General features: G+C 45.1%; 1 protein-coding gene across 1 annotated transcript in view; it reads right to left on the bottom strand.

Moving 5' to 3' along the window:
* Positions 1–27028, bottom strand: part of Alk (ALK receptor tyrosine kinase) — a 713415-nt gene that overhangs the window by 467229 nt on the left and 219158 nt on the right. The window contains exon 3 of the mRNA XM_051169801.1: positions 13542–13706. Within this exon, the coding sequence (XP_051025758.1) occupies positions 13542–13706 (165 nt within the window). The remainder of the gene's footprint in view (positions 1–13541; positions 13707–27028) is intronic.

The raw sequence follows: 27028 nt of genomic DNA, 5'->3' as shown, positions 1-27028 counted from the left end.
AGACCATTATCCCGATGAGTGCCTTGCAATAATTCCTTATTCCAAGAAGAATATTTCAATTACCTCGTCTTCTGCCTTACCATATAGAGTGCTGACCACAGCAGAGAGGAGGAAATTGTCCAAAAGGACACAAGGGCAGGACAGGGTCACTACTGCCCCACAACATATACCAGCAGTTTCATTAACAAGCGACGGAAGGATCCCCAACAAATGCACTTTGATGAAGCATGAATCCAAAGCAGTGCTATGCATCTTAAAGAAGGATGCAGAAGACATCAAAAGAGACCAGCATCATATGGACAAGAGTAATCTAGGCCACAATCAGACACTTTACAGACACTGCTGGATACTGACATCTGTGTGATGGTGTGCCTATGTTTGTACATGTATACAAATGTGAATACAGGAACACATGTATGCATTTGTGTGTAGAGACCAGAAATCTACATCTAGTCTTTCTCTATAGCTCTGCATCATCCAATCCCCACCTGCAGCCCCCCCCCCCCCACACACACCCTTTGAGACAAGATTTCTCGCTGATTCTAAATCTAGGCTGTCTGGCTGTCTTGGGAACTCTAGGAATCCTCCTGCCTCCACCACTCACAACATTTTTATGTAGGTGATAGAGATCAAACTTGAGGTCCCCCGAGCTTGCATGAGAAGCACTCTGCTCACAGAGCCACCTTCTGATTGGCCATGCTTTCTTTAGAACCTGCTCGGAACGCTTCTAAAAAAGAACTCTGGTGCCCCATATTTGACCATATCCCCTTGATGGAGAGGCCCAGTGGCACTCAGAGGAAGGATAGCAGGCTACCAAGAAGAGACTTGATACCCTAGGATCATATACAGGGGGAGGAGGTCCTCCTCAGTCACAGTCATAGGGGAGGGGAATAGGGTGAAAGCGGGAGGGAGGGAGGAATGGGAGGATACAAGGGATGGGATAACAGATGTAATATAAATATTATCAATAAAAAATAAAATTAATAAAAAAAAGAAGAACCTTGCTTTCTCTAGTTGGAGCAATAGGGAAAGATAACTCTCCTGGATGAATGCCACCTAGTGTCAGGACTCAGGAATGGTCACTATCACAGGTGCACATTCATTCTTAGCAAATTCTTTGCCGCATCCATAAAGTCCTGAGTGTAACACCACCCACGGATACTGCTGCCTACGGACACCTGAACTGATGGAGCCTTCTGCTTCCCAGAGTCACGATTCTTAGCCCAGGGAGGAGCAGATCCAAGAGCTTCAGGCTCCCATGGTTGGAATAACTCCTATCAGGCCAGCCCACACGTGGCTCTCCTGTACCATTTTCTTGTTTACGGAATGGTCTCTTGCACATTATTTTGATGAATTTTTCTAACAAGTCAGAGAAGAGAGCCAAAGTGATAAAAATGACCCCCTGGGTCTCTCTTCAGCTAGTACACAGCCAGTCTTTCTCTGTCTTAAATGAGTAAAGATCATCTCTCTGCTCCAAGTAGTCACTGTGGTCACCCCATTCAAGAGGATTTTATTTCATTCTTTCTCGCAAGGTCCTGGCTTTCCTTCACATCTCTCCAGACATAAATTTAGTGTGGTTCACGGCTTTTCTTAAGCAGAGCTCATATTTCTTTAGGATGGTATCTTATCTGAGCCACCTTGGTCTATAGAAACCAGTGAGGCTAAAAATTCCAGATAACATTAGTAAAAAGCTTTGTTATAAGAGGAAGTGGGAAAAATTTAAAAAACAATACAGCTCCAGAGACTTTTATATATTATCTAGCCCCACCCACAAAATTCACCAACTAAGGAGCTAGGTGGCATGCATACACACACATGCACCAACCAACAGCAAGCAAAGGAAGCAGAGACCCCGCCATTCCCCTGCAGCTTAAGCTCTGACTGCCTCCACCAGAGGTTTATGTTATTAACTCTGCCTCTGTCTCCTCCAACTGTAGGCCAAAGGTATGGAATATCTGTCTCATACCAGGTCTTGAGTAGTCTCCTGAGATGTTGTAACAACCAAGAGAAAATGAGTTTCCTCTGTTTGCAGCCTACCGTCTAGCCTCAGTTTACCAAAGCCATATGTTAGGATAATACCTACTGTGCTCTGATGTAGGAATCAAAATTCATGGCAGGTGAAAAAGCATAATGCAGTCTGTAGCTCCTGCTGGTTTCATTTGACATAGGACCCACACCTAGCTCTCAGAGCCAATTAGCAGCTTGCCAAAGGCCTGGTATGCAGCTCGTGCGTCTGTGCGTGTGCATGTGTGTGTTACGGGCTAGTCTACTCTAGTCTAATTGGTAAGCCATGGACAGTTAGACACTTTGTCTTTTTAAAAAAAAAGATAGTTGATGGTACATAGAAACAATACAGAGGACATGGTTGACCTCTGATCTCCATGTACATGCATCCGTCTAACCGTCCATCTGTCCCTCTGCACACATGTCAGAGGTTCCACAGCCTCAGGTGACTTCAGCTCCTGGAGATCAGACACCCTCTTTTGGACTCCACGGGCACATGTATGCAACACACACACACACACACACACACACACACACACACACACACACACACACACACGCATACCCCCAAAACAAAATTCATGCCTCACAGGGGAAAGCAGTACCCCAGCATACCTGAGATCACAGCCTGAGCCTCTTCCCCCTTGCCTGACTCTCCTTACTTCTTATGAGTAACCCCTCTACTTCGGTTTGAACATAAAGTGAACCCCACGGGCTTATGTGAACCCCACAGGCCTATGTGCTTGCACACCTGTCACCTTCAAGCTGGAGAAACTGGCTCTCTAGGGGGAGATGCTTAAAGGTTTATGTCAGTTACTTTTCTGTGGCTGTGTTAAAATACCAGAGCCCAAAGTGACTTGTGGAGGAGTTTATTTTGGTTTATAGCTCCAGAGGAGTGGGCCATAAAGTCAAGGAAGGCATGATGGCAGGTGACCGCAACAGGAAGCCCAGGCTCATATTATAGCAACAGAGAAGGGTCTGGAAGGGGGAAAGGCTTTCCATCCTCAAAGGCCACCCCTGGGGATGCACATCTAGCGAGGCTCTGGATCATCAAAGCTGAGTATCAGAGGCATACAGCGCTCAGTTCACAACAGTACCATGTCTGCTGAGTTCCCTCCAGCCCCCATCTCACACCCCTGCTCTCATTCTCTCCCCCTCCTACCCCTTCTCTCCTTCCCTCCATCTCTCTCTCTCTCTCTCTCTCTCTCTCTCTCTCTCTCTCTCTCTCTCTCTCTTCTCCCCTTCTTAGCTCACCAAGATGTAAAATTCATTGACAAGCTCCTGCAGCCATGGATAGGAGCCAGGCCTTCCTCACTAGGAAACTGTTGAGTCACAATTAAGTTCTTGCTTTATCTCAGACACCCTGTTACAATGAAGAGAAAAACAACTAACGCAGTCCCCATTGCACTCTGGATAGAAATTGCACTGCACTATTAAGAAAGGGCATCTGGTTCAGGAGATGTTGATAACCCATGCCTTTCCATGGAGGGTTCACTTACTACAAAGCCTGAGGTACCCTGTGCCTGGAACCATGCTGCTGCTCCTGAGGCAAGAGTGCTGACTCACCCAGGCAAGGCAGTCTCTGATGCCCCTCCCCCACCCAGCTCCAGCTATTAGATTGACACCAGAATCAGACTGGGACGGATCACAAATCACAGCCGATTTATGCGATTACTCATAAGGATTATTCGTAAAGTGAGGACCTAAGACTCAGGTCATCATGGCCCAAGAGATGAGGGGCACATTTCTGCCAAGAAACCCCAAAAACAACAAACGTGGTCCCTCGTGGCGGGTTCCAGAACACAGGCAAGAACAAGAGGCTGCTCATCTGCTCAGTGACCTTAGCTTGGTGGAGAGTCCCGCCAAGAGGAAAAGTGACCGTCCAGAGCCCTTCTGGTAAGTCTCTAGGGACAAGGATGGAAACAGAGCAGGGACGTTTGTGCCACTTCTGCTTAAATGCTGTGCGTGGTCCCGGAGTGTGTTCTTCAGCTCATTATTGCTCATTAATTTTCACAGTTATTGTCTATCCATCAAAGACGAACTGAGCAGGTATCTGGTAAGTGTGGGGACGTCCTGCATTGGTGAGCTGATGCCGTCTGGCAGTACACTATACGCTCCATGGGGAGAGGGAAAGACGGACTGCTTATCCATCCGCTTGTCCGCTTTAGCTAAGCTGCCATCACTGTCACTTTGGGTTGTTGTGGAATAAAGCAATTAGCACCACCTCCTCAAAAGTCCAAGGCAATCTGTATAGTTAAGGTGTCTATTGCTGTGGAGAGACACCATGACGGTGGCGACTCTTATAAGGGAAAATCATTCATTTGGGCTGGCTTATGGTTCAGAGATTTGGTCCACTATCGCCATGGTCTCATGACCTTAAAGCCCATCATCCCCTGTGACACACTTACTCCAACAAGGCCATGCCCACTCTCCAATAAGTCCATATCTCCTAATGCCACTCCCTGTGAGCCTATGTGAGGCATTTTCATTTAAACCCTCACAAATACCCATATTCTTGGATTAGAAAGCAACAATGAGTTAATCATGTTACAAATGGTACCCAGGTTCAGAGCTGAATACTATCTAAATGAACAAAGGAAAGCAAAGGCACTGTTGAGTCATCTAGAAGTAACTTTCATTAGTAGGCTGGCCTGTTTCCTTACAGACTTATTTTCCTTTGTAAACAAGTAGGATTTTTTTCCTTTCCCCAAACAATTTCTCTTATGCATAGTATTGAACTTATTGTTTTATTTTTAAACTTAGTAATGGGTCTTTTTTGTTTTGTTTTGTTTTTGTAATGGGTCTTAAATACTCTCCTACATTACTAATTATTAAATACATTTCTTATTGTTTTGTGTGTGTGCACTTTGTGTGTGTGTGTGTGTGTGTGTGTGTGTGTGTGTGTGAGAGAGAGAGAGAGAGAGAGAGAGAGAGAGAGAGAGAGAGAGAGAGAGAGAGAGAGAGACGGTGCCCTTAGAGGCCAGAGGCATCAGGTGCCTCAGGAGCTGAAGTCACAAGGGGTTTTGAGCTGCCTGCTGTGGATACTGAGAACTGAATTCAATTTCTTTGTAAGAGAAGTACATGTTCTTAACTGCTGAGCCATATCTCCACTCCCACTGAATATATTTACATAGCATAAAATGCAACAGCACAACAGTTTAAGCATGCTATATATTACTTAACTAATTGATTATTGTTGGGTTCTTAAAATATTTCTACTTTTTCACCCTCATAAGCAATTTCTAGATGAGCCAATAGGAAATATTTGTTATAATCCTGTACCTTAGGCCTAAGAATTGCATAGACAAAAAGTGTCTTGTGGCTTTGAAGAATCACTATGTTACAAGCACTTAGCCTAGATGTTATTTCCCACCCTACCCCCCACCTTTTTGAGCCCCCCCCCCAATTCAGGTGCTGAGGAGAAAAATAAAAAAGATTAGGAGTCCTTGAAACTTAAAGAAGAGCTGAAAAGCTAGACTTGCCTAGGAAGTATTCTTCTTGGGGAGAAATCCCTGGTCAGTACAGGTAGTGAGTGAACAGAGTGAGACCTGCACTAAAAGGCTCCTTTAGTTGAGTGGAGAGTGAGGTCTGACTTTCATACAAACTCTAGGGCCCCATTTCTGACCACGTCCCCTGGATGGGGAGGCCTGGTGGCACTCAGAGGAAGCATAGCAGGCTACCAAGAAGAGACTTGATACCCTATGAGCATACACAGGGGGAGGAGGTCCCCCTCTGTCACAGACATAGGGGAGGGGAGTGGGGAAGCGGAAGGGAGGGAGGAATGGGAGGATACAAGGGATGGGCTAACAATTGAGATGTAATATGAATAAATTAATAAAAAAAATATCCAATTAAAAAAAAAAGAAGAAGCCAGGGAGGACCAGAGCCCTCAGTAACCATAGCACCAGGGTGAGACGACTTAGGAAAGCAGGAAGTCTGCTTCCATTAAAACAAGAGAGTGGGCTCAGTGTGGCCATGTTTATATTTCTTTTCATCTTAAAAAGAAACAAAGTAAGCCTTGCCAACAGTACTATACAGCTGCATGTCTGCAAATGTAAATGTGTATACAAGCACATGCTCAAAACTATCTTATACCATGAAAGGGCAGGAGAGGCAGCAAACCCTGGAGACACTGCCTTCAAGTTGAAATGATGGGAGACTGAGACACACGCCCAGGGTGGCATCTTAGAGAGCTGGAACCGGTGAATACTTGCATGGGCAGCCCCACTACCAGTCTGAAATAAGTTGAAAAGAAAGAACATTTTTCCCGTCGAGATCCTTCCTCTGCAAATCGCCCATTATCTCAATTGCATTTATTTATTTATTTTTATTCCAGGTGGCTTATCATTCCTGGCTGCTCCAACTGTTTCAATAGCCTCCTAAAACCAGAGGTCTTTGATAACGGTGACTCATTCAGAGAAAGTGAAACGTGCAATTATTGACTCTCATTAACCAAGTGGCCTTAAAGGCAACCACTGAGCCCTGTGGGTTCCAACCGCTAGACTTGCAGCCTGCACTAGGCCATGCCCCCATCGGGGCAGGACCAAGGGCAGAGCTCTTGGGATAAAACTCAAGCCAGTCCTGAGCTCCTCTCAGCTCACTCTTTTTGGCAGCCTGTCCTTAGCCATTGAATATATGCCCTTCTTTTGCTCACACGTGGGACCTGTTGCCAAGAAAGAGCAAACATGAATGAACACGTGTAGGAGTCCGTGGCCGAGGGGTTCATCGATAAAGTGCTGGCTGATCAGCAAATGGACTCTGAAGACAGAAGTAAAGAGCTGCACTGGATGAAGGAGGCCAGGCATCCTTCTTCACTCTTGGCGTGTATCCATAACCAAAGTGTTAAGAGTCAGGACCTGCAACTCAGAGCAGCTCAGCTCTCTAGCTGGCAAGAGTGACTGGACTGCAAGGGGTCGCCGTGAGGCTGTATTGACTTGGTAGCTCAGTCCAGGCAGGGACTTGCCATTCTCCTGTCTCTGTGTTCCAAGAATCTGAGAGTACAGATATTTACCTCCACGGCCTTCGGAGGATTCTTTGGGAACATTTAAACCCTTGGAGATAGGGAAATAAATTGGAGGAAGGATGAGAAATTCAGGAATTCATTGGTGTCTTCTGAATCTACCTCGCTGGACTATGAAGGATTGAGAACTCAGCGCATGGCTGCAGAGGAAAGACATGGGTCTATACGCCAAGTGACACCTGAGAAGAAAACCTCAAGGTCCAATGCCCATGAACATGAAGGCATTTAGAAATTGGGGTTTAGCCAGGTGTAGTGGCACATGCCTGTAATCTCAGAACCCGGGGAGGCAGAGGCAAGCAGACTCTATGAGTTCAAGGTCAGCCTGGTCTACAAAGTGAGCCCAGGATAGCCAAGGCTACACAGAGAAACCCTGTCTTAAAAAACCAAAACCCAGGGCTGGAGAGATGGCTCAGCAGTTAAAAGCACTGTCTGCTATTCCAGAGATCCTGAGTTCAATTCCTGGCAACCACATGGTGGCTCACAACCATCTATAATGTGATATAATGCCCTCTTCTGGCATACAGGTATATATGTAAATAGAGCACTCATATACAATCAATAAATAAAATCTTTCAAAAGAAAAGAAAAGAAAAACCAAAACCCAAAGAAAAACAAGAAAGGAAGAAATGGGGGTTTTGTGGATTTAATTAAAGAGCCTAAGGAAAAAACTATGCTGTATTTAAGGCAGGTCCTAAGTTAAAGGATCCATCTCCCAAAGTGAGACAAAGAGAAGAGGGACATGGTCAGAGACTGCCATGGGGCACCTATAACCTGAAGAATGTCCATGGCTCCCAGCCACCACCAAGAGCCAGGGCAGAAAGAGATGGAGTCTCCTTCTGAGACCCTGTCAGTGTCCTGGTTCCAACTCTTAGCTTCCATATTTAGGAGAGGATCCGTTGCTGGGTTTGTTCTGTAAACTACCCAGTTTTTAAAAATCAATCTGTTGGAGCGGTCATGGGAAGTTAACAGGTAAATGGTGTGGAGTTAAAGGCTGAGCGGCTCCCACTCAGGTGTTACAGAAGTCTGGTCATGTTCAAAAGCACCTGGAACTGTTCCAGGCCTCAAGATGATGTGTCTCGACCGTTTGAAAATCAAGCCACCTTTATGAAAAATAGATGAATTTCAGCAGCAGCTTCTCATCCAAGCTGCTACAGAAAGCAAAACAAAGGAAAGACTCAGGACTCAGAGCTGCAACCAAGACTTGCGTTTCAGCCCACTCTTCATTTGTGTGCAGGAAGGTATGGCGCAAGGGAGGGGACACTTAGCAATGGCTGGTGACATGCCTTACATTTTGAAGCTGGAGTTCATAACAGAGACCAAAATAGAGTCTTGCTGGAAGAAGAAAGATGTGCTCACCTGCTTGCGTTCTGTAACACTGGCAGCAGTTCGCATTAGAACATGCCCCAGGCATTTGGGATCTCAAAGAGTGCCCAATTTGATGATTCCCTGAGAGTTTATTAATTTATAAATAGTGTGTCCTATCAAAATGATCACTTTTATTATCTTGCTGATCTAAATTGTATGTCCCATATCCTTCTCAGTTATAGGGACCATAAATTAAAGTCATTCAAAATTTATACTCTCAGAGTTCATTACCTATGATTGTTATTACTTTTCTACCTTTTGCTGGCCCATCTTTATCCCCGACAAGAAATACTGCAACATAATTGAAATACCATCCAACGAATAAATGTTCAGTTAAAAAAGGATCAAACCTTAAAGGGCACCCCATTACTCCTCGTCAACACTGCAAGCATGCTCCCTCCAACAGCTGAAAAGCAGAGGCACTGCAGACCAGAGTGTTGGGCCCTCAGTGTGGATCCAGATTAGAAAAGTTGTTTCCCCTCCCTGTACCTTCACCTTGATGAACAAGAGCTGCCACCGTGCCAGTCTACGTCAGTAGGAACAGCCCCACATCAAGGAATAATGACAGATCGATTGAATTGCCTTAAAAAGTAAAGAGGCATCCATGGTTGGAAATCTGAGCAGATATCCCACAGCATGCGGGGTGGCAGAGGGGCATGGCATTGAGCTCCCCCTTTTTTCTATGACTCATCAATGCTGTGTTAGTAGACTCTGACAGTTCATCTTGGTTGTCAATTTGACTACATCTGGAGTGAACTAAATCCTAAGCATCTGGGCACACTGTAAGGGATTTTTTTCACAGAATCTCTTGAGATTGGAAGATCTACCCCAAATCTGAGCTACATCTCCTGGTTGCAGTCCAAATAAAAGGACATGGAAGAAACTTAACTTTTCTTTTCTCTTTTTCTCTTCTTTTCTTTACTCTTGCTCACCCAGCCTGTTGCTGAGGCATTCCTCAGCTAGCATAAGAACTTCCTCAGGATTCTAGCAGACTCTAGGAATCCTCTGGGACTCCAGCACCAGGCTGGGTCTTCTGAGACACACAGTCTCATGGACTGAACAACTACCAAATTCTCAGTGTTCTCTTGTAGCGTTGCCATGACAATGGCCTGTAAGCCATTTTAGTGCATCTCCTTTTACACTCCCGACTAATCCAGTCTCCTTCCTTTGGAACAGAAAATAAGGTCCATTTTTGACAGTAGGGAAATCCCTTCACCCTACGCTTGAGCCTCCTTATACACTGAAGGGTCTGAAGAAGCAGGTGGGCACATGCACAGTGCCTTCTGTTGTGGTTGCTTGGATCACAGTATTTATGGGTGCTGCGTACAGACAGAAGGAACAGATGACAGCTTTCTATTGAAACTGACAAACGCATACTTTAAAATGGGTATTCCTACCCTGGCTGCGTCATCTAATGCAAGCATCTCTGCATTCCCTGCATGCACTGACCCATGGGATCAAGCTTCATAAAGACGGAAAGGCAATCGCTATGTGTCTTGCTACCAGGATTTCTCTCCCCACTTCTTATTTGGTTTCTCATAGCCTTCTGTGCGCCCTGCACAGGCCAGAGATCACAAGAAGAAAGACAGAGGAAGAGAAGCAGGTCAGAGGTTGGCAGTGCCCAATTTATTGCCACTGTTTAAAACATGTAAAAGTCTCAGTTCTAGACACACACCATCTGACATCACAAAGTCTGTGGAATTCACAGAGTCCAGTGGCTGTGTTTTCCAAGTCATTGCATTGTGATCCAGCCAACCCTTGGGACATAAATACTTTAAAAAATCTACAGTGATTAAAAAATAGATATTTTAAGAAATTGACATCTTCATTATAGTTTCTATTACTGTGATAAAACTCAACAACAGAGAGTGCTTTGGAAAGAAAAGGTTTATTTTACCTTAAACTTTTGCATCACAGTCCATCATTGAAAGAAGTGAAGGCAGAAACCTGGAGGCAGGAACTGAAGCAAAGGCCAAAGAGGAACACTGCTTACTGGCTTGTTCCACATGACTTGCTCAGCCTGCTTGCTTATAGCTCCCAGGACCATCCAGGGGCGGCACAGCACACAGAGAGCTAAGCATTGATATAGGATCCTATATCAACCACCAATCAAAAAAATGCCCCATAGGTTTGCCCACAGGCCCATCTTGTGGATGTATTTTATCAATTAAGGTTCTTTCTTCTGAAGTAGCTGTGGTCTGTGTCAGGTTGACTAGAAAACTAACCAACACAGTTGGATATTAGAATCCACCAACAACCACAGTTGTGGCTATTAATCAGAATAAGCCTGGAAGGATGGCCTATATCAACAGAACACAGTGAATTGATGACTTAGCATCATCTAAGAAACATATGCAAACTATTTGAGAAATCCCATTAAGAACCAGAGGCATCTCAGTTGGTAAAATGGCGACTTCACAGTCACGAGAACCTCAATTTGTTCCCCAGTAAGCCATGTACAGTAGCCCACCTATAATCTTGGCATTGGTGAGGCAGAGACAAGAGGGTCCCGGGGCTTGCTAACTCCAAGTTAAATGAGAAATCCTGTCTCAAAAACTAAGGTGGGAGGGCTAGAAAGATGTCTCAATGGTTAAGAGTACTTGCCACTGCTTCTTTTAGAGGACCAGAGTTTAGTTGCCAGCACCCACATCAGTTAGTTCTCAACCACTTGTAATTCCAACTCTGTGGAATCTGACACCCTCTTCTGGCTTTCATGGGCACTGACACATATGTATGTGTACACACACACACACACACACACACACAACACTCAATGTCAATGAGTCCAAACACATACATACATGACACTTGATGTCAATGACTACAACATACACATATGACACTTGATGTTAATGACTATAACACACACACACACACACACACACACACACACACGACACTTGACATCAATGATTACAACACACACATATGATACTTGATGTTAATGACTACAACACACACACACATGTTGAGAAGAATACTATGGAAGTTTAAACTGAAGTGAAATAGTATCTCATTTGCTAGATGGACAAGAATGACAAAGTCTGACAATGCTAATAATTGGTGAGGGCAAAGATCACAGGGTGGACCAGCCATACATCCCAGGTGGGAGGGTGTCAGTCGGCATAACACTCCAGAAAACAGATCCACATTACCTAATGAAGTGGAAGGTGCATCAAATGTTTACCCTAGCAATTCCATCTTTGTTTTATGTTATAAGAGTCTCAGACAGGAGCACCAAGAGACCTGCAAAAAGGCTTACAATAATGTTATTGGTAATTACAAAAACATAGAGAAAAACCCAAATAGTCAATGACAGAAGAGGGAAGAGGCGGTTACCTTCCTGCGATGAATTCAACAGGGGAGCAAACCAATAGACCAAAGCTTCGTGTATCAGAATACAAAGTTGCACAATGATGGAATGACTTTGCTTATATTAAAAGACATGAAAAATGCTTTGTGTGTGTGTGGGGGGGGGAGGGCACGACCATAAAGGAAGATAAATTAATGGTACAGAAGAACAGGCAGTGCCCAAGGGTAAAGAGATGTTTGTGGATTAAGAGAGGCCAGGAGGCTACAAGAGGGCGACAACATTTAGATTCTTCGGCTTGGTAGGGAGGACTTGAGTGTTCCTCAGATTGTCATCTGTAATTTTATGCATCCATGTTATAGCTATGTTTTATACATGGCAGTTTTCATAATGTAAAATACTCATATTGCTAGGCCTTGGCTCAGATATATTGACTTGGCATCTTTGGCAGCACTTCCTATAATCTCTTTATTAAACCCTGTGTATTTCTCAGTAAGTGGCGATTTACCTACACATGCTCTCACACAGAGCAGCCGTCAACATCCAGGGGAGGGCAACTTAAAATGGAGGTCAACCTCAAAGAACCTGAGAAGGGTCATGAAAGAGGAGAAGAGAGCTCAGAAGAATGTGCAGAAAGGGGTTGTGCCTGTTATGCCTGTTGTGATGATGGGATTTGAGGGCGGTGTATAATACAAATCCAAGAACATTCATTATTACTGTGTCACCTCTTTCAGCTCGCCTGAGCCCTGTCCCCAACAGACTCTGCAGATACACGAGCCTGTGTTAGTCTCTCTCAAGAACTTGGGTGCAGTACGGGCTCTGGTTGTAGCTTTTGCTACAGGCCCAGATACATGGCATGTGGAAAGAGCCCTTGTTTTGCCCTCATCAAGGTAGGCATCTAGACCTGTACATGAAACACAAGTTGTGTGTCCTTGATCCAGTCACTCCCCTCCTCAGGGCCCTGGCTTTTCCCTCACTCACTTTGAGTGCGACAGGACAGAGAAGGCCAGCAAGTCCTACTAATGCCCAATAAATCCATTTCCATTTCAGTTTTCACCTCTTCCTGAAAACCAGAAAACCACGCTGCCAATTTAATGGGCTGGCAAGGTTTTCTGTGTCTCAGAAGTCTTGTGGATAGAGAAACCGGAAGACTAGAGTCAGGCTTAAGGTTTTCAAATCTCCCTGTAAAAACGCTCCAAGTATAAGCAGTGCCTCTAACCAGTGTCTACTCTTCAGGTCCTGAAAATTTGCCAGGCACTATTCACAAACAGCCAGGACTGCTGAAAGCACCATGCAAAACAAGCATGCAGTCTGAATATTCATGAATGACTCTGAAACACATTTAACCCAATTGCTCAACACCTTCCCGGTTAAGATTGGCAGATTCAGCAAATAAAAATGCAGAACACACTTGGAGGTTTCCATACAGTTGGAATAGGTTTTGGTGTAAGTGTGTTCCGAGCATCACCGGAGACATACTAAAAAAAAAGGGACTTCTTTAGAAATTCAAATCGAATGGAATGAAATTCAAATTGAATGGCAACCCCATTCCAGGTAGATAAACAAATCAACATGTCATTCAGTGTCTTACCTTGGGAAATACATTGAAGAGTTCTAGAATACTACTTCTATTACTTGGTAAGAGTAAAGGGCTGGGTTTGTCCTAAAATTAGACTCACATGGTGTATTACACACAGGTCAAGGAGCCATGGAGAATCACAGAGATATCCAAAGCCTATTTCCAAGGAGAAGAGGCAGAACAAGGGTGGGAAAGTCCCTTCATTTCAAAGGAAACAGGCAGCTGAGCCTTGTCCTAGCCCACCCAGAACACGCTATCCTTACCTCTGGGCATCTCTTTAGAATGTTCTGCCTCTGGCCCGTCCAACAAGTCCATCTGTGAGGCCTCCTCAGAGGGCACACGGCGCCAGGACCAGCTCTGGTTCCCGTGGTTGTGGAGGGGCGGAGAATATTCCAGCTCACAGGGGAAGTCAAAACTGCACTCCAGACCTGTAAGGACCACAAAAGCCAATGGAACAAGCTGTACCCAAACAGGAGCCCTGCCCTCCATCTTTACCGGCCTTCACCTCATCCACAGCCTCTGCCTGTCCAGGGGAGGTAAGGTACAATTCCATCAGTGACCAGGCCCTGGGCTGCTGCAAGGAAAGAAAATATGTCCTTCCCGTGACTTGTATTACAGGACAGTGAGTGGCTGTGCTTGCTGTGGCTCCTGTGGGACAGGGAGAAGTCTTCACTGTGGGTGAGCACAGCCTGTCTGTGCTCCATTATGTCTGAATTTGAGTCTGCCTCTGGTATTTAGCAGCTCTATGCCTTTCCATCCTTCCTCCCTGTTCACTGGAAGTGATACCAGAGGCCTTAAGAAGTGTGTGTTCAGGAGCAAACCTAGGCAGATCCTGCCCTGTGCTACCTGACTGAGAAGTCCCAGATCAAAGCAAAGCCACATGTTACCTCCAGCCTTTCTTGCTCTCCTGGCATCCCCCTCTCTACCTCTGTACCACTAACAGGGATAACGCTATGAGTGGGGTCCTGGCTTACCCTGAAGGAGCACGAGGGTCAGCCATTAAGTATGAAGACACGGGGAAGGGTCCTGCCCTGAGACAACTGTGCTTCCTGTCAGCTTCCTTGGTGGAAGATACTGATCTGTGCTAAGCAGTGGATACTTGCCTCACATTCAGGGCACGGGGGCCTCTCAGCTTCTCTTTTCTCTTCCATAGTCACTGTCTGGTATCTAATATGGTTGAAGTGTTTTGCAAGAATAGGCCCTCTGAGCATGCTGATGGGTTCACGGAGGATGTCCATAAATACACCCCATTTAGGTGTTCCTTACCCTCTGCTCACCCGCCAGGCTATGAAGAAAGGGGGGCAAGAACTGTATATAAAGGGTGGAACACTGGGTGAGGACTGTGGGGACTCCACAGTGCAGGCTGGGCCAGCCACTTCTCATGTGTGGACTTTGTTTTCTTTATCAGTGAAGCAAAGGGTTTACAGACTAACTGATTCTAGAAACAAGCACCTAGTGAAACCGGTGTTCCACCTTTATTACTAATTTGCTGGCGACCTTCTATAAGTCATTTACCCTCTCTGGGCCTTAAATTCCAGAGGCTCTTGGCCAGATGCTTTCCCAAAGTTCATTCTTCATTCAGCTTTTGTAAGACTGCAAAGTCCTCGCTCTCGGAAGGGCTATTGCTAATTTGATAAATCAATCTCTGGCTGTGCTAATGGGTGCTAGCTCCCTGTTAACACTGGTGCTTTTAAACAGCTGCTTTTGGGGCCACTGTCTCCATCTCCAAGATAAGCCTGGTGCTGTGCTGGGGATTTCAGGATGTAGCAGAGAGGCGAGGCTGATTCTGGCACAAGCCGCCCGTCCCTGGATAGTCCTGTAATCACATCCATGGGCAGCTGGCCCTTTCCGGGAGTGGGACTGAAGCAATTCCCACCGACACAGCCCAACCATCTAAGTTAGAAGGGGGCACTCTCAATTACACTTCTATTAAGTATCTTTCTGCTCCAGGGCAATAGAGATTTATGCTCTGTGTTTCCCAGTGGCTCTGCAGGAGCTGTGTCCTCTGGTCCTAAGGTTAATACCACTCACCCTTTTGTGGTGCAGACAATTCCCTTTATAATGGGGAGATGGTGCCTTGAGTGTCTGTTGACAGGCCACCTGATGCCTTTGTATCTTATCAGCACTGAAGATGGTCAGCCTGACTCTGAGTGGTGCCATGCTGCTGTGCCTAATGTGTGTAGTGGAATTGCTGGTTTTGTTTGACCTCTCTCCCTGCCTCCCTCCTTCTCTCCCTCCCCCATCCTCCCTTTTTCCCTCCCTCCCTATCTCCCTTCTTCTTTCCCTCCCTGTCTCCCTATCTCCCTCCCTCCCTCCTTCCCTCTCTTTCCCTTCTTCCTTCCCCATCTCTCTTGACAGAGTTTCTTGGCTTCCAACTTGCCTATGTAAGTGATGATGATCTGAGACCCCAATCCTCCTGTTTCCACCTCCTGAGTGTTGTGATTACAGGTATGTATCACAGCCCCTCTTTATATGTTGTTGGCAGGAAAACTAGGGCTTCATGCATCCCAGGCAAGCACTAAGCCAACTGTGCCTCATCCCCAGACCCTTAATCTTCAGCACTAGCTTGCCAGGCAATTTGTTTTGGTATCAGAATGCCAGGAGAAAAGTGGAACCATGTTTGCGACTTTGCAATACCAAAGTGGCCCTCAAAATGAACATCATGACCATTCCCTATGGCTTTGGTAGAGAGGGCCCCAAATCTCCATTCACATTAGCAAGTGTGAAAAGATGGCGGAAGAAGAGAGCAGCCACCCACCCCATGGCGATAATTACTGGAACCTTTCCCAGAGCTTCGACTTCCACAACCATCATCTATTGCATCTGCTCTTCTCCAAATAAAGACATTCAAGACAGAGGTGCACGATGCCCACCAGACACTGCCTGGGAAATGTGTCTGTGTACGCACTAGGTAAACAGACCACAGACTGAGCCCCATCAATTCTGGGATGTCTGGCCTCTGGGGAGTGTGATAATCCACTGTGTTTGGGTCAAACCCTGTCTGGTACAGCGGGCTATGCAAATGTCCCCATCATCAAATGAGTTTGTTTTGAAATGCTTGCTTGGAGGCAGGCCTCCCTTTAGCTATCACAGCTGTACTTCCTGGCTTTAAATAGGAATGGAGTTAATATTGCTGCTCATTTTGGGTGAAACTGAATTGGATTTTTCTACATTCTGATTTAATTTCTTATAAAACATTGAGAAACAGGTTGTTTTTTTGTTTTTTTTTTTTTTTTCTTCTCCCTCCTAAACCACCTTAATATCTTTAGGCAATAATATCTGGGGATCATTTTCTCTAACAACACCAGGAAAACCTCCTCTTGCTTGAGCCCTTTCAAAGGTTCTGGATACAGGGTGCTTCTTTAAGACCTCTTTTTTTGCCCTCTTCTGACTCAGGACCTATGGGGCAGAAGCTACAACTTCTCTTCCAGAGAAAGTATTTAGAGGGATCAAGGGTCCCATCGAAGTGTCTAGCCTTGGCTGAGACAGGTCCACATCGCCCCCAAGGGAAGAAGCTGGCAATCACCTCCAGTGCATGTCCCTTAGGCTATCTGCTGGGAACCATTCAAAGTACATTTTTCTGTCACTATATTTACTCTACAGAGAAACACTGAGGAGTGAATGGTGTTTTATTCTCTGTAAATTAGGAAACTGAAACTCAGAACCTTTAATTAAGATGACAACTCCCACCAACCCCTAGGGAGAGCCAGAATGAGACCCAGGGCTGGAGCACTCTAGCTTCAGAATCAAAATCCAGAGCCAAAGACCAATTTAAGTAATGTTTGAGTGTGGTGGCTAATTTCAATTGTTAGCTTACCAGAATAGTCAACCCTTGGGGAATTGACCTTTGGATATATCTATAGGGGTGATCCAAGAGGGAAAGATGTTGAGTGAGGGTAGCACCCTCTACTGGGTCCTTGCCTGAACAGGAAGGAGAAATTCAGTAGAACAACAGCATTCATATCTCTCTGCTTCATGACCAGAGCACAGTGTGACTGGTCATCTCAAGCTCCAGTTACTGCCATGTGTTTGCCTCCATGATGAACTGTGTCCCCTCAAACCGAGAGCCCAAACAAACCCTTTATTCCTTACATCACCTCTCATCGAGTTTTTGGTTATAGAAGAGAGGAAAGTAATTAAAACACTGAGGGCATGGTGAAGATGGCTGTTCTTTGACTCTAACTTGGCCAACTGTTCATATCTTCAAAGACTTATGCACCACTCTCAGGGGACAGAGCTATTGTTTTTCAATGTCAGGTCCCTTTATGGTGATTGGGGCCTTTGGAAGGATGCAGAGATCGCACCCATACTGCACATATCTACTTGGTCTATGAGATGCTGACCATTAAAAAAAATGACGAGGTGGGAATAAACCAATTATCATGTGCCAATTAAAACTATAAAAAAAGGAAAGGGAGATACTGTTCCAAATTGCTGAGTGTGCAGCTACAGTCAATCACTGTTGCCCAGATACTGGACTTTCTTATCAGTTCCCTCATGGAAAAAAGATAATGGAACCCTCCAGAAATGACATGCTGGCTAAGAGGAATACAAAGTCTATAAAATAAGTCTTGGGTAGAGTGCATGATGCTCTAGGACCTGCCCACAGAAGCTGAAGAACCCTGGAAGGGCTGTGTTCTCTGACCCTACATTTCTGCACTGGAAACTAGAAGATAAGAAGCATCCTTTCCCTGCAACACTCATCGTCTCTGGGGCTCACAGACTCTGCAGTTCCACAGCTGCAGCTACTCCTGGTCTCACAGCCAAACAGACAGGAGTCACTAGCCCTGGAAGGGCCTTAAGGTATGTGGTACTTAAGGGGGACCTTCCCCCATCCATTCTTAAAGACTCATTAAAGGTACCTCAGCAAGTTTTACAACTGGTCAAGAGTTCTCTCTGTCTCTCTCTCTCTCTCTGTCTCTCTGTCTCTCTCTGTCTCTCTGTCTCTCTCTGTCTCTGTCTCTGTCTCTGTCTTTATCTGTCTCTATCTCTCTCTCTCTGTCTGGCTCTCTGTCTCTGTCTCTGTCTCCGTCTCCGTGTCTGCCTGCCAGCCTGCCAGCCTGCCTGCCTGTCTGTCTGTCTGTCTGTCTGCTGTCTCTCCTCTCTCTCTCTCTCTCTCTGTCCTGTCTCTCTCTCTCTCTCTCTCTCTCTCTCTCTCTCTCTCTCTCTCTCTCTCTGTGTGTGTGTGTGTGTGTGTGTATGTGTATCCTGAAACATACCAGGATAGGGGCCACCTTTCAAGATCCAAATATACCAAAAGTAAACCAACAATAAACTCAAAACATTGCCTCAGTGTAAAATGTTGCCATTCAGGAAAATGTACAATAATTGATCAGATCCATGGATACCTGGAGGGGTTAGCAATGGCCACCTGCTTGAACAGTCTGAACCTGAGGGTGGAATTCTGGTCTCTAGCAAAGTATGAGACTAACAACAGCAGAACAGACATGCCTAAGGCTCGTGTCTAAGAAGCCAGCAGCTAAGGTGCAGATGGGCCTTCTTATCTCAGCCACAAACCAGGAAAAGACACTCAAGGGACAGGGCTCCCTATGCTTTCTATAACAACACCTCAGAACAGCAGCAGACAGGCTTGGTGTCTTTAGACTCTGAATTTCTCCTTGGTTGGGCTTAAAAGCTCCATCAGTCCTCCTTTGTATCCGGATGGCCCTGAGGACCCTCAAATGGCCATTTGTGTCTCCTAAATCTTCAATCTGTTAACCCAGAGACTCCTCAAAGGCTTCCTAAATCACCTAAACCTAAGTCAGTTTCAAGGCAGGGAACCTGCAACCACTTTTAGCTTTCAAGACATTCTTTCAAAATCAGCCGTTTCTTGGTGACCTTGAACATATGAGGCGGCCGGGGGGGGGGGGGAGTGTTTAAAGATCAATTTCCTCACAAAATTAAGCAAATATTGTAGAACTAACAAGAAGAGACAATGTCATGCTTGTGGGTCCCACTATATTGACCTTTCCTTTCTGTCAAGATTGTGTCAGAACTCAAACTAGCAGTTGACCTAGGGTCTTGTCTCTAGGACAAATTGTCAACAGACTTTGGCAGCTTTATAGTTCGCATAGCCACACCCATCTTAATTCAGATTTCAGTTCATCATGAGGAATAGTCTTTATGTGGGAATCTAGATGCTAGTCTGAAGGTGGTGGCAGGCGGCACTTTTTAGCATTTGCTAATTCCAGAGCCATTTGCACTTGGAGTAAATGATATTTGAGGTCAAAACCTTTTCCTCCATTGGAAAACTCCTTACACCCATGCAAGGGAATGACTTACCCAGAACCATGTATGTTACTAGTCAGCGTTTTTCACACAATACAAAAGGCATTTCCCCTGCCTGGTAAGGGCTTTGAATGCCACATCTCTAGGGAGCATTAAGCTTGAGCTAGCTGAATGTCAGAGTGACTGACCACCAACCAGTTCTTACTTCTCATGGCTCCATTTGTTGGCACATCTATCTCGGTTCATTTATATCATGGTACAGACATTCTAGTATGTTTCTGATAAGTCTGCTTCGTGTATTTAATGTGAAACCACATGAGGTATCAAGCATATGTGGTGATGCTCTTGCCACTGGCCTTTAGAAGCATCTGTATTTGAAGCTACAATTCATTAAGCAGAGCAGGAGAAACTAGCATCCTCAAAACTGTCAGTTCTTTAGGACTTCATCCAGCACAAGGAAACTCCCCTAGCAGCTGCCAATCCTGGAGTACAAGCCAAGGTCCCCTTTCCTCAAGAGATCTGTCAGAACCTCTGAAGTGTGGACACTAAGAGTCATTGAGGACTTTGGAGGCCATTTGAGATGAAAAGGCTGAAGCCAGAAGCGCTGTGGGGCTTGCCAAAGGGTGCACAGTGGGTGGGTTGCAAAGATGGCACTAAAATCCTGTGATTTTTATTATAATTACTTAAAGCTTTGGGTAACAAGCAAACAAAGCAATAAGTTACACAATTAGAAAAACTCTCAACAATCCTCTAGTGTTTGTTGTTGTTGTTTTTTCTGGAATAAGCTGGCAAAAACCACCCATGGCCAGGTTTCAAATATCTCCCAATGATGGGATAGCTCAATTCATCTCCAGGAAGGCTTTTAGGGTTCTCAAACTAGATCTGTTCCTCTGCCAATAAAATGCTCTTTGATGGTTGCTAGAAGCTCCCTGCTGGTGAGAAGGTCTGCTCATAGGCCAGAAGCCACAGTGAGAATGAGAGGAGAGAATGCACCAGGCTGGGATTCCTCTGGTAAAAGATCACCAGAGGGTTCTTGGGATGTCTCCAAGCACTAACAATTAGTCTTGTGCTTTGGGGGCAATTCATTTAACCACTTGAGGCTTGGTTTCCTTATCTATACATAGGGGAGCACATGAATGATGGATGATGATTAAAATGTCATATCTCCCATGAACTATATGAACTCACATAAGGTAATAAGCAAAGATATACTTTTTTTTCTACCCATTTGTTTGTGTGGGTGCTCATGTACACGTACATGTGTGTGTGCGATCATGCACATGCATGGGTCTGGGTATGTGTGCATACGAAGGCCCAATATTGATGCTGGAAATCATCCTCAATTGATTTATACCTTACTCAGTGAGGCAGGGTCTCTTACCCCGGAGCTCATGGATATGGCTTGTCTCACTAGGCAGCTTGCGTGGCTGGAATTACAAGTGGGTTGTCACAACCACCTGACATTTTTGTGGGTCCTGGGATCCTAACTCAGGCTTTGGCACACAGTTCTATGCCAAACACTCAAGCACTAAGCTATCTACTCATCCTTTTTTGGCTGCATGGGTAGATATTCTCATGTCTTTGACCTCTGTAATGCGGGCACATCACTTTGACCTCCTTGGGGATGAACTTGTGGGACTCAGCAAGATGTTAACTGCAATGTAACCCCCTTCTTCTCTCCCTTTTCATATCAACACCTGTGGGTAAGGGGCTCCAAGGTGCCTGGGGAGGTAGTACAGGGTCCTTCCACACATATATTCTGCCTGACATCAGGGTATGTACATGTGAAATTTATCTTTGCCGCTTGTTAGCCATGTATTTCAGGAAAAAAAAAAAAAATCCTTTGTTCTTCACTCTTTTCATCTACAGAACGGTGATTAAATAAAGACTATGACATGGAACGTTCATAAGGATGCATACATTCAATAAGCACACAGTGGAAAGCTAGCATCGTGATGCACACACAGGTTGACTTTATATTAATAACAATGGGCATAATTTTGGCAGTGGATAAAGTACACATATGTGTAAATGCACATACCTGTGTGTACATGTGCATGTAGAAGCACAGCGTTAGCATTGGGAATCATCCTCTGACACTCCAAATTTGATCGAGACAGGGTCTCTCAATCAAACCAAGTGCTTGCTGCCCTGGCTAGTTTTAGGTGGGTACAGTGGTCAACGGTAGCAGTGGATGCACAGCGCTGACGGAAAGACTGGGCCAAACCTTGTTTCACTCAGAAGTGAAACACAAAAGTGATGCACGAGTTCTCATTCATCAACGCTTCCTCTCCAAGACCTTATGTAAGATCCTGCAACTTCATGCATGCCATTTAGTCTGCACAGAGCTCTGTTTCCTGACCAGGAAATGAAGTGGAAAAATAAAGACAAGTTCAATTGTCTTCTATAACTACCATGCTAAGACCAACCGGCCCCTTGAGAAGGTGACCAAACCGTTCTCTAACATGGCTCCTGCCAGCTGGGCAGCAGGAAGCTGGGACCCTCCCTTCCACCCCAGGCTTAGATGATTAAGAGCTGCTACTTCCTCTTCCTGAGTAATTTCCTAAAGGAACACTTGGCCCACCAGTCACCTTTGGTATTAATCCGCCAGCTGTCGTCAACATCTGGCCACTCACTTCACAACACTAAATACCCAACCTGGCCTCTCTCTGCCCCTCACTCACACCCACTTTTCACTTGTTATGGGGCCCGGGAATTTGAAAGCATTCATTTCCTTCCCAGCCTCCTATGCCCTGGAATGCATCTGAGATCCAATCACCCAATTCCAGACATCTGTTCTGCTCACAGTCAAGCTGCAGAGAAGAAGGGCCAAGTCTCCTTTAATCAATCAATTATATAAACACAGGCTCAGAGGGGGGAGGAGGAGTAGCTTGAGTGCAGAGTGGTAGTAGATGGGTGCAGAAAGCTTAATTCTCATTTCTCTCATCTGTGGCCATCACACTGTTTCTAGGTACGCCATCTGTGGATAGCAAGATGGGATTCGGTCCTTCATCTCAGAAAAAAATATTTATTGTAAGTAATTTAAAACTACAGGTATTCTGAAATTAATGAGCCCAGCCTTCTCATTTTATAAAGAGGAAACTGAGACATAAGAGAGTTCAGCGAGCATGTTCTCATGCTCGCTCTCTGTGAGTGCGGAGAGGCGTGGAGTGGGAACTTGCAGACAGAATAAGCAGGAGTCCAGAGTGAAACCTTAGCAGCCTAAACCACCAGTCCGTATGACACTTCTCTAAATGGATCTTTGTAACTGAGATTCTTGAGATGAGAACCCTGGAGAGAAGCTCTGAGCCATGTGGCATCCATGGCAACAGGAGGAAGCTGGTAGACAACGGAGACCTGAGAAGATGCAACGTGCGTCTCCCATTTGCCACCGTGTCTCTGGAGAGGCAGGGTCTGCTGAGTGTCGAAAGCAAACCTAAAGCGTCCTGGTTGAATGCCAGGCTGCCCCGGAACACCCACCCTACCTGTCACATACTCACAGCCCAGCTGATGATGAGATGGACTTACCCATGTCTAGCTCTGAAAGCATGCACACTCAGTACAGACACCACAGAGACGGATAAGGAAGCTGAGCAACATCTGCAGAGCACCTTGAAGACCGATAAGACTTCTACATACAGGAAAGGAGTTATTGGGGAGTTGGCTGAGAATAAAGGCTAGAACAAGACTTGAGCTGGACTAGGGACTAACATTGCCTAACAGTATAATGGTGTGAATTTTGAAACCGTACTACAGCAGATGGTATCCTGATTAACGATAAAAAAAAAATACTTTCAGGCTATGGGAAGCAAAGCTAGACAGTCATGAGGTTTAAACACAAAGCTTCTGGCAGATATTTCTATGACACCAAACCACAGGTGACTGCTCTCACTAAATGGGCATCAGAAAGCATTAATGAGGCAACTGTACTCTGAGCATGTTCAATTCTTTCCCCACAATTGTCACAGCGGCGCTGTCCCTAGGAATCATGACCATTGACACTGGTAAAAAAAAATTTTTTTTAATACTTTTGAGCATTTTATACCTGAGCACTGCATTTACATTACCTCCTTGCTCCCTCTTCTCTATCTCCTCTCCCTCCTCCCAAATTAATGACCTCTTATTTACTATTGTTATAAGTATATACATATGCACAAGTGTATGTGTGCCAACATGTATATATAATTTATTGAGTCCATTTAACTTTCCTCCTATGCTCATGTGTCTAGGTCTGACTTCTTGGCTTGGGATTAGAACTTGTGTAGGATCTCATATGATTCTTCATCTCTCATCTCCATCTCCCAGATGGGCCATCTGTACCTTTTTATCTAGGGGGAAACAGGACTGTGACTGAAAGTAAGAAAGCTCCCAAGAGTAAGAGTCGAGATACGAGTGATTTCCTTATCCTCACTGCTCTGTACATTGCCTTTAGACAGATGCTGGGGAACCACTGGGGGTTAAGAAGAGGTTAAAATAGGCAACATGGAGGTATAAAAGCCCATGACTTGCAAGTTTAATTGCCAGTGCAGTGACCCCTGGAACCTAGATTTTATGTTCCATAGGTGGCTATGAGGCACCTACACTAAGCCTGGCAAGAAGCTCATCTCTACAAGGAGGTTTTGTTGTATAGTGAAGCAGGTCTTGGGGCAACACAACTCTTCTGGGCTGACAGAGAGACTCACAATGTCTAGATAATGAGATGGGTAAAGCAGTAGTTGGGGCTGACGCCTGAGGAATTCCATATAAACGCAGGAAGAGCCACAGCCATGCTCTACTGTAGAGAGGTAAGGTGCAGGCTTTGACAAGAGGCAGCCTTAGGTTTCAATCTCCACTTTGCCACTGTCCTGCAGATAATACAGGCACTTCTGGGCCTTTCCTTCTTCATCTAAAAGATGAAGCCATTTAACCAGACAGCTGTGGGCCCTGATGGCTCACAACTCCTATAAATTTCTCACAGATGAAATTATTCTAGTCATCTTTCTAAATGGTCTGGCTAAAGGCCTACACAGGAGAGGACTCTTCTGATGTGTGGTTTTGCATCTGAGGTCACCACTGATAAAATATTTCATTTTAAGAGGGCTGTCTCTCATGTCCATCAGCCATTTTTCTGCATATTCTTTGGGCACTTACCTTTCTAGGTTGGTTAGAAATGTTCTGCATACAATAGCTCAGGTGTCCCAAAGCTGTCAAAACAAAACTCCATACCTCACTCACGGCTGCTGAATGTAATTCTTATAGCTTGAAAAAAGGGGAAAATAAGACTTCCTAACTCTCCACCTGCCATTTCCTCCTGGATGTCCTGAGGTTATTTCAAATGTAACTTGTCCAGCATGGATTTCACCACCTTCTCCCTCTCTCTTGATACCTTGGTCATCCCCCTCTTATTGATAAATGTTTCTCTTCTTGTCTTTTTTAGTTAATGCTATCTACATCAATTCAGTAACTCAGGTGGACTCTCCAGATCAGATGTCCTTGTTATGCTCACCCTGTGACCAGCATCTCCCTGATGACCTTCTGTGAAGATACATCATGACCACGGCAGCTCTTATGAAAGAAAGCATTTAATTGGGGCTTGCTTGTAATTTCAGAGGTTTAGTCCATTATCATCATGGCAGGAGCATGGCAGTAGGTAGGCAAGTGCTGGAGCAGTAGCTGAGAGCTACCTCATGATCCACAGGCAGAGATACACTGGGCTTGGCATGGGCTCTTGAAATTTCAAATCCCACCGTCAGTGAAAAGGCCACACCTCCTAATCCTTCTAATCATTTCAAATAGTGCATATCCCTGGTGACCAAGCATTCAAATATATGAGTCTACACAGCCAGCCTTATTCAAACCATGACACCCTCTGAAGCTGTGCTGTCACAGGGAGGCTCAGGTCAAAGCCCTGAGCACATTCAGAAGCAACTATTTCTCTGGCCGGGCCCCTGCTTTCCCCTCCCAGTTCACCTAACTTTGCATCACAAAGCTGAACCTGGATTTCATATTGACTTTACAGCTGTGTTCCTCTTACCCAGAATGCCCTCATCACTAGTCTCTTCATTGTTCTTGTAGTACAGGGCTTAGAGCTTAGTTGTCCTCATCTCTTCAATGCCTACTCCTCTGTGTCCTCTACAGAACTGGATCTTCTGCCATTATATCCCAGTGTGCTTTGAACATAACTCCACAGCTGTATTATCATAGAACAGTTAGGGTGACATCTCCCCCCAGAACCCCTTGAAGGAAGATAAAAGAGTCCCTTCTGACTTTATCAGTGGTATTTAGAACACAACCCAGCACACAGTGGGTGTTCAATAATGAATGCTTGTAATCATTGCTTGTATTGCTGAATACACACTAAGTAGGGGGTGATCTACGCCACATAAAGATGCACCAATAATCCTCAAGAGAAAGGTCAATATTGACACAAGTATGAGAGGGCTACATGTCTAGGAGTGAAAGCTAAAGCCATGCCAGCTGGACAAGAAACATGTAAGTGACAATAAGAGAGCAGTCAGCCATGGTGATTCATCTCCACCCCCCCCCCCCACTTCCCGTATCTTTCTTTTTTTCTGTCTGTGACAATTATTTTCAGTGGGTTTCTCAGGACCTGCTTTTCTCATATTCATTCCAGTTGGTCAATCACTCTCTTCTCTTTTATTCAGACATTTTTTTTCCATCTCTGCTTCTCCTTTGCTCATCGCGCCACTAACATAAAATGTTCATTCATATTTATTCACTGCCTTTATGCATCTTCATTTTAAAGGCATATGACTAAGAGGAGCATTTTAAACATACTTCTTCTATGCCAGCTGCTTTCTATTGAATTTTTGTGGATTGATTCCATTGGCTTCCAGCAGGTCATGGCCTCGAGGTGACAGATGGCCCATGTTCTTGGATCTTGTATGACTGCTGGCGTTATTGTTCCCTCTGGGACTCAGGGTTTTTGGTGACTACATCCAGAGGCCCTTTGCTTGCAGATAAGAATACAGATGCATGAGCTAGGAAATAACTTGATTTTTCAACTCAGTGGAACAGGGCTGGGAGATGAGCGCAGGAGGATCTCCTAGACAGGTCAGAGGAGTCACGAAGGAAGCTTTCAGCCGTCACAGTGGTCCATGGGGGAGGCTGGGAGCTGCCTTTCAGTGAAGCCAGGCTCCTGGAGGCTGGAATGGCTAGCTGTGGACAGTCACGTTAAATATGTAATTCTAGAAATGTGATCAAACTGACTTCCTGCTAGAGCTCCAAAGTAATTCCCCAACACGGAAGCTGGGGGACCCTTTTGTTTTCCATTTTTTATTTCTGTATTAGGTTAATTTTTTTGAGAGATTAATTTCATTTACTTAGTCTTTTCAATCAGAGAGATTAATACATTAACAGGTCAGAAGGTATTGGTAGCAGCAGGGAAAGTAATTTAAAAAGTCTAATTTTTCTCTCCAAAAGCACCAGCCCCTAAATTAGACAGGTCCCTGTGGTCCTGAAAGAAGACAAAGTTTCAGTAGGACTTGTATTGAGAGTCCAACAATGTCTTCTGTGTGCTCAG

The sequence above is a fragment of the Acomys russatus genome, chromosome 1 (genome assembly GCF_903995435.1).
Source record: "Acomys russatus chromosome 1, mAcoRus1.1, whole genome shotgun sequence".
NCBI lineage: Eukaryota > Metazoa > Chordata > Mammalia > Rodentia > Muridae > Acomys > Acomys russatus.
The sequence above is the reverse complement of the archived record's forward strand: the minus strand, read 5'-3'. Positions and strand labels throughout refer to the sequence as shown.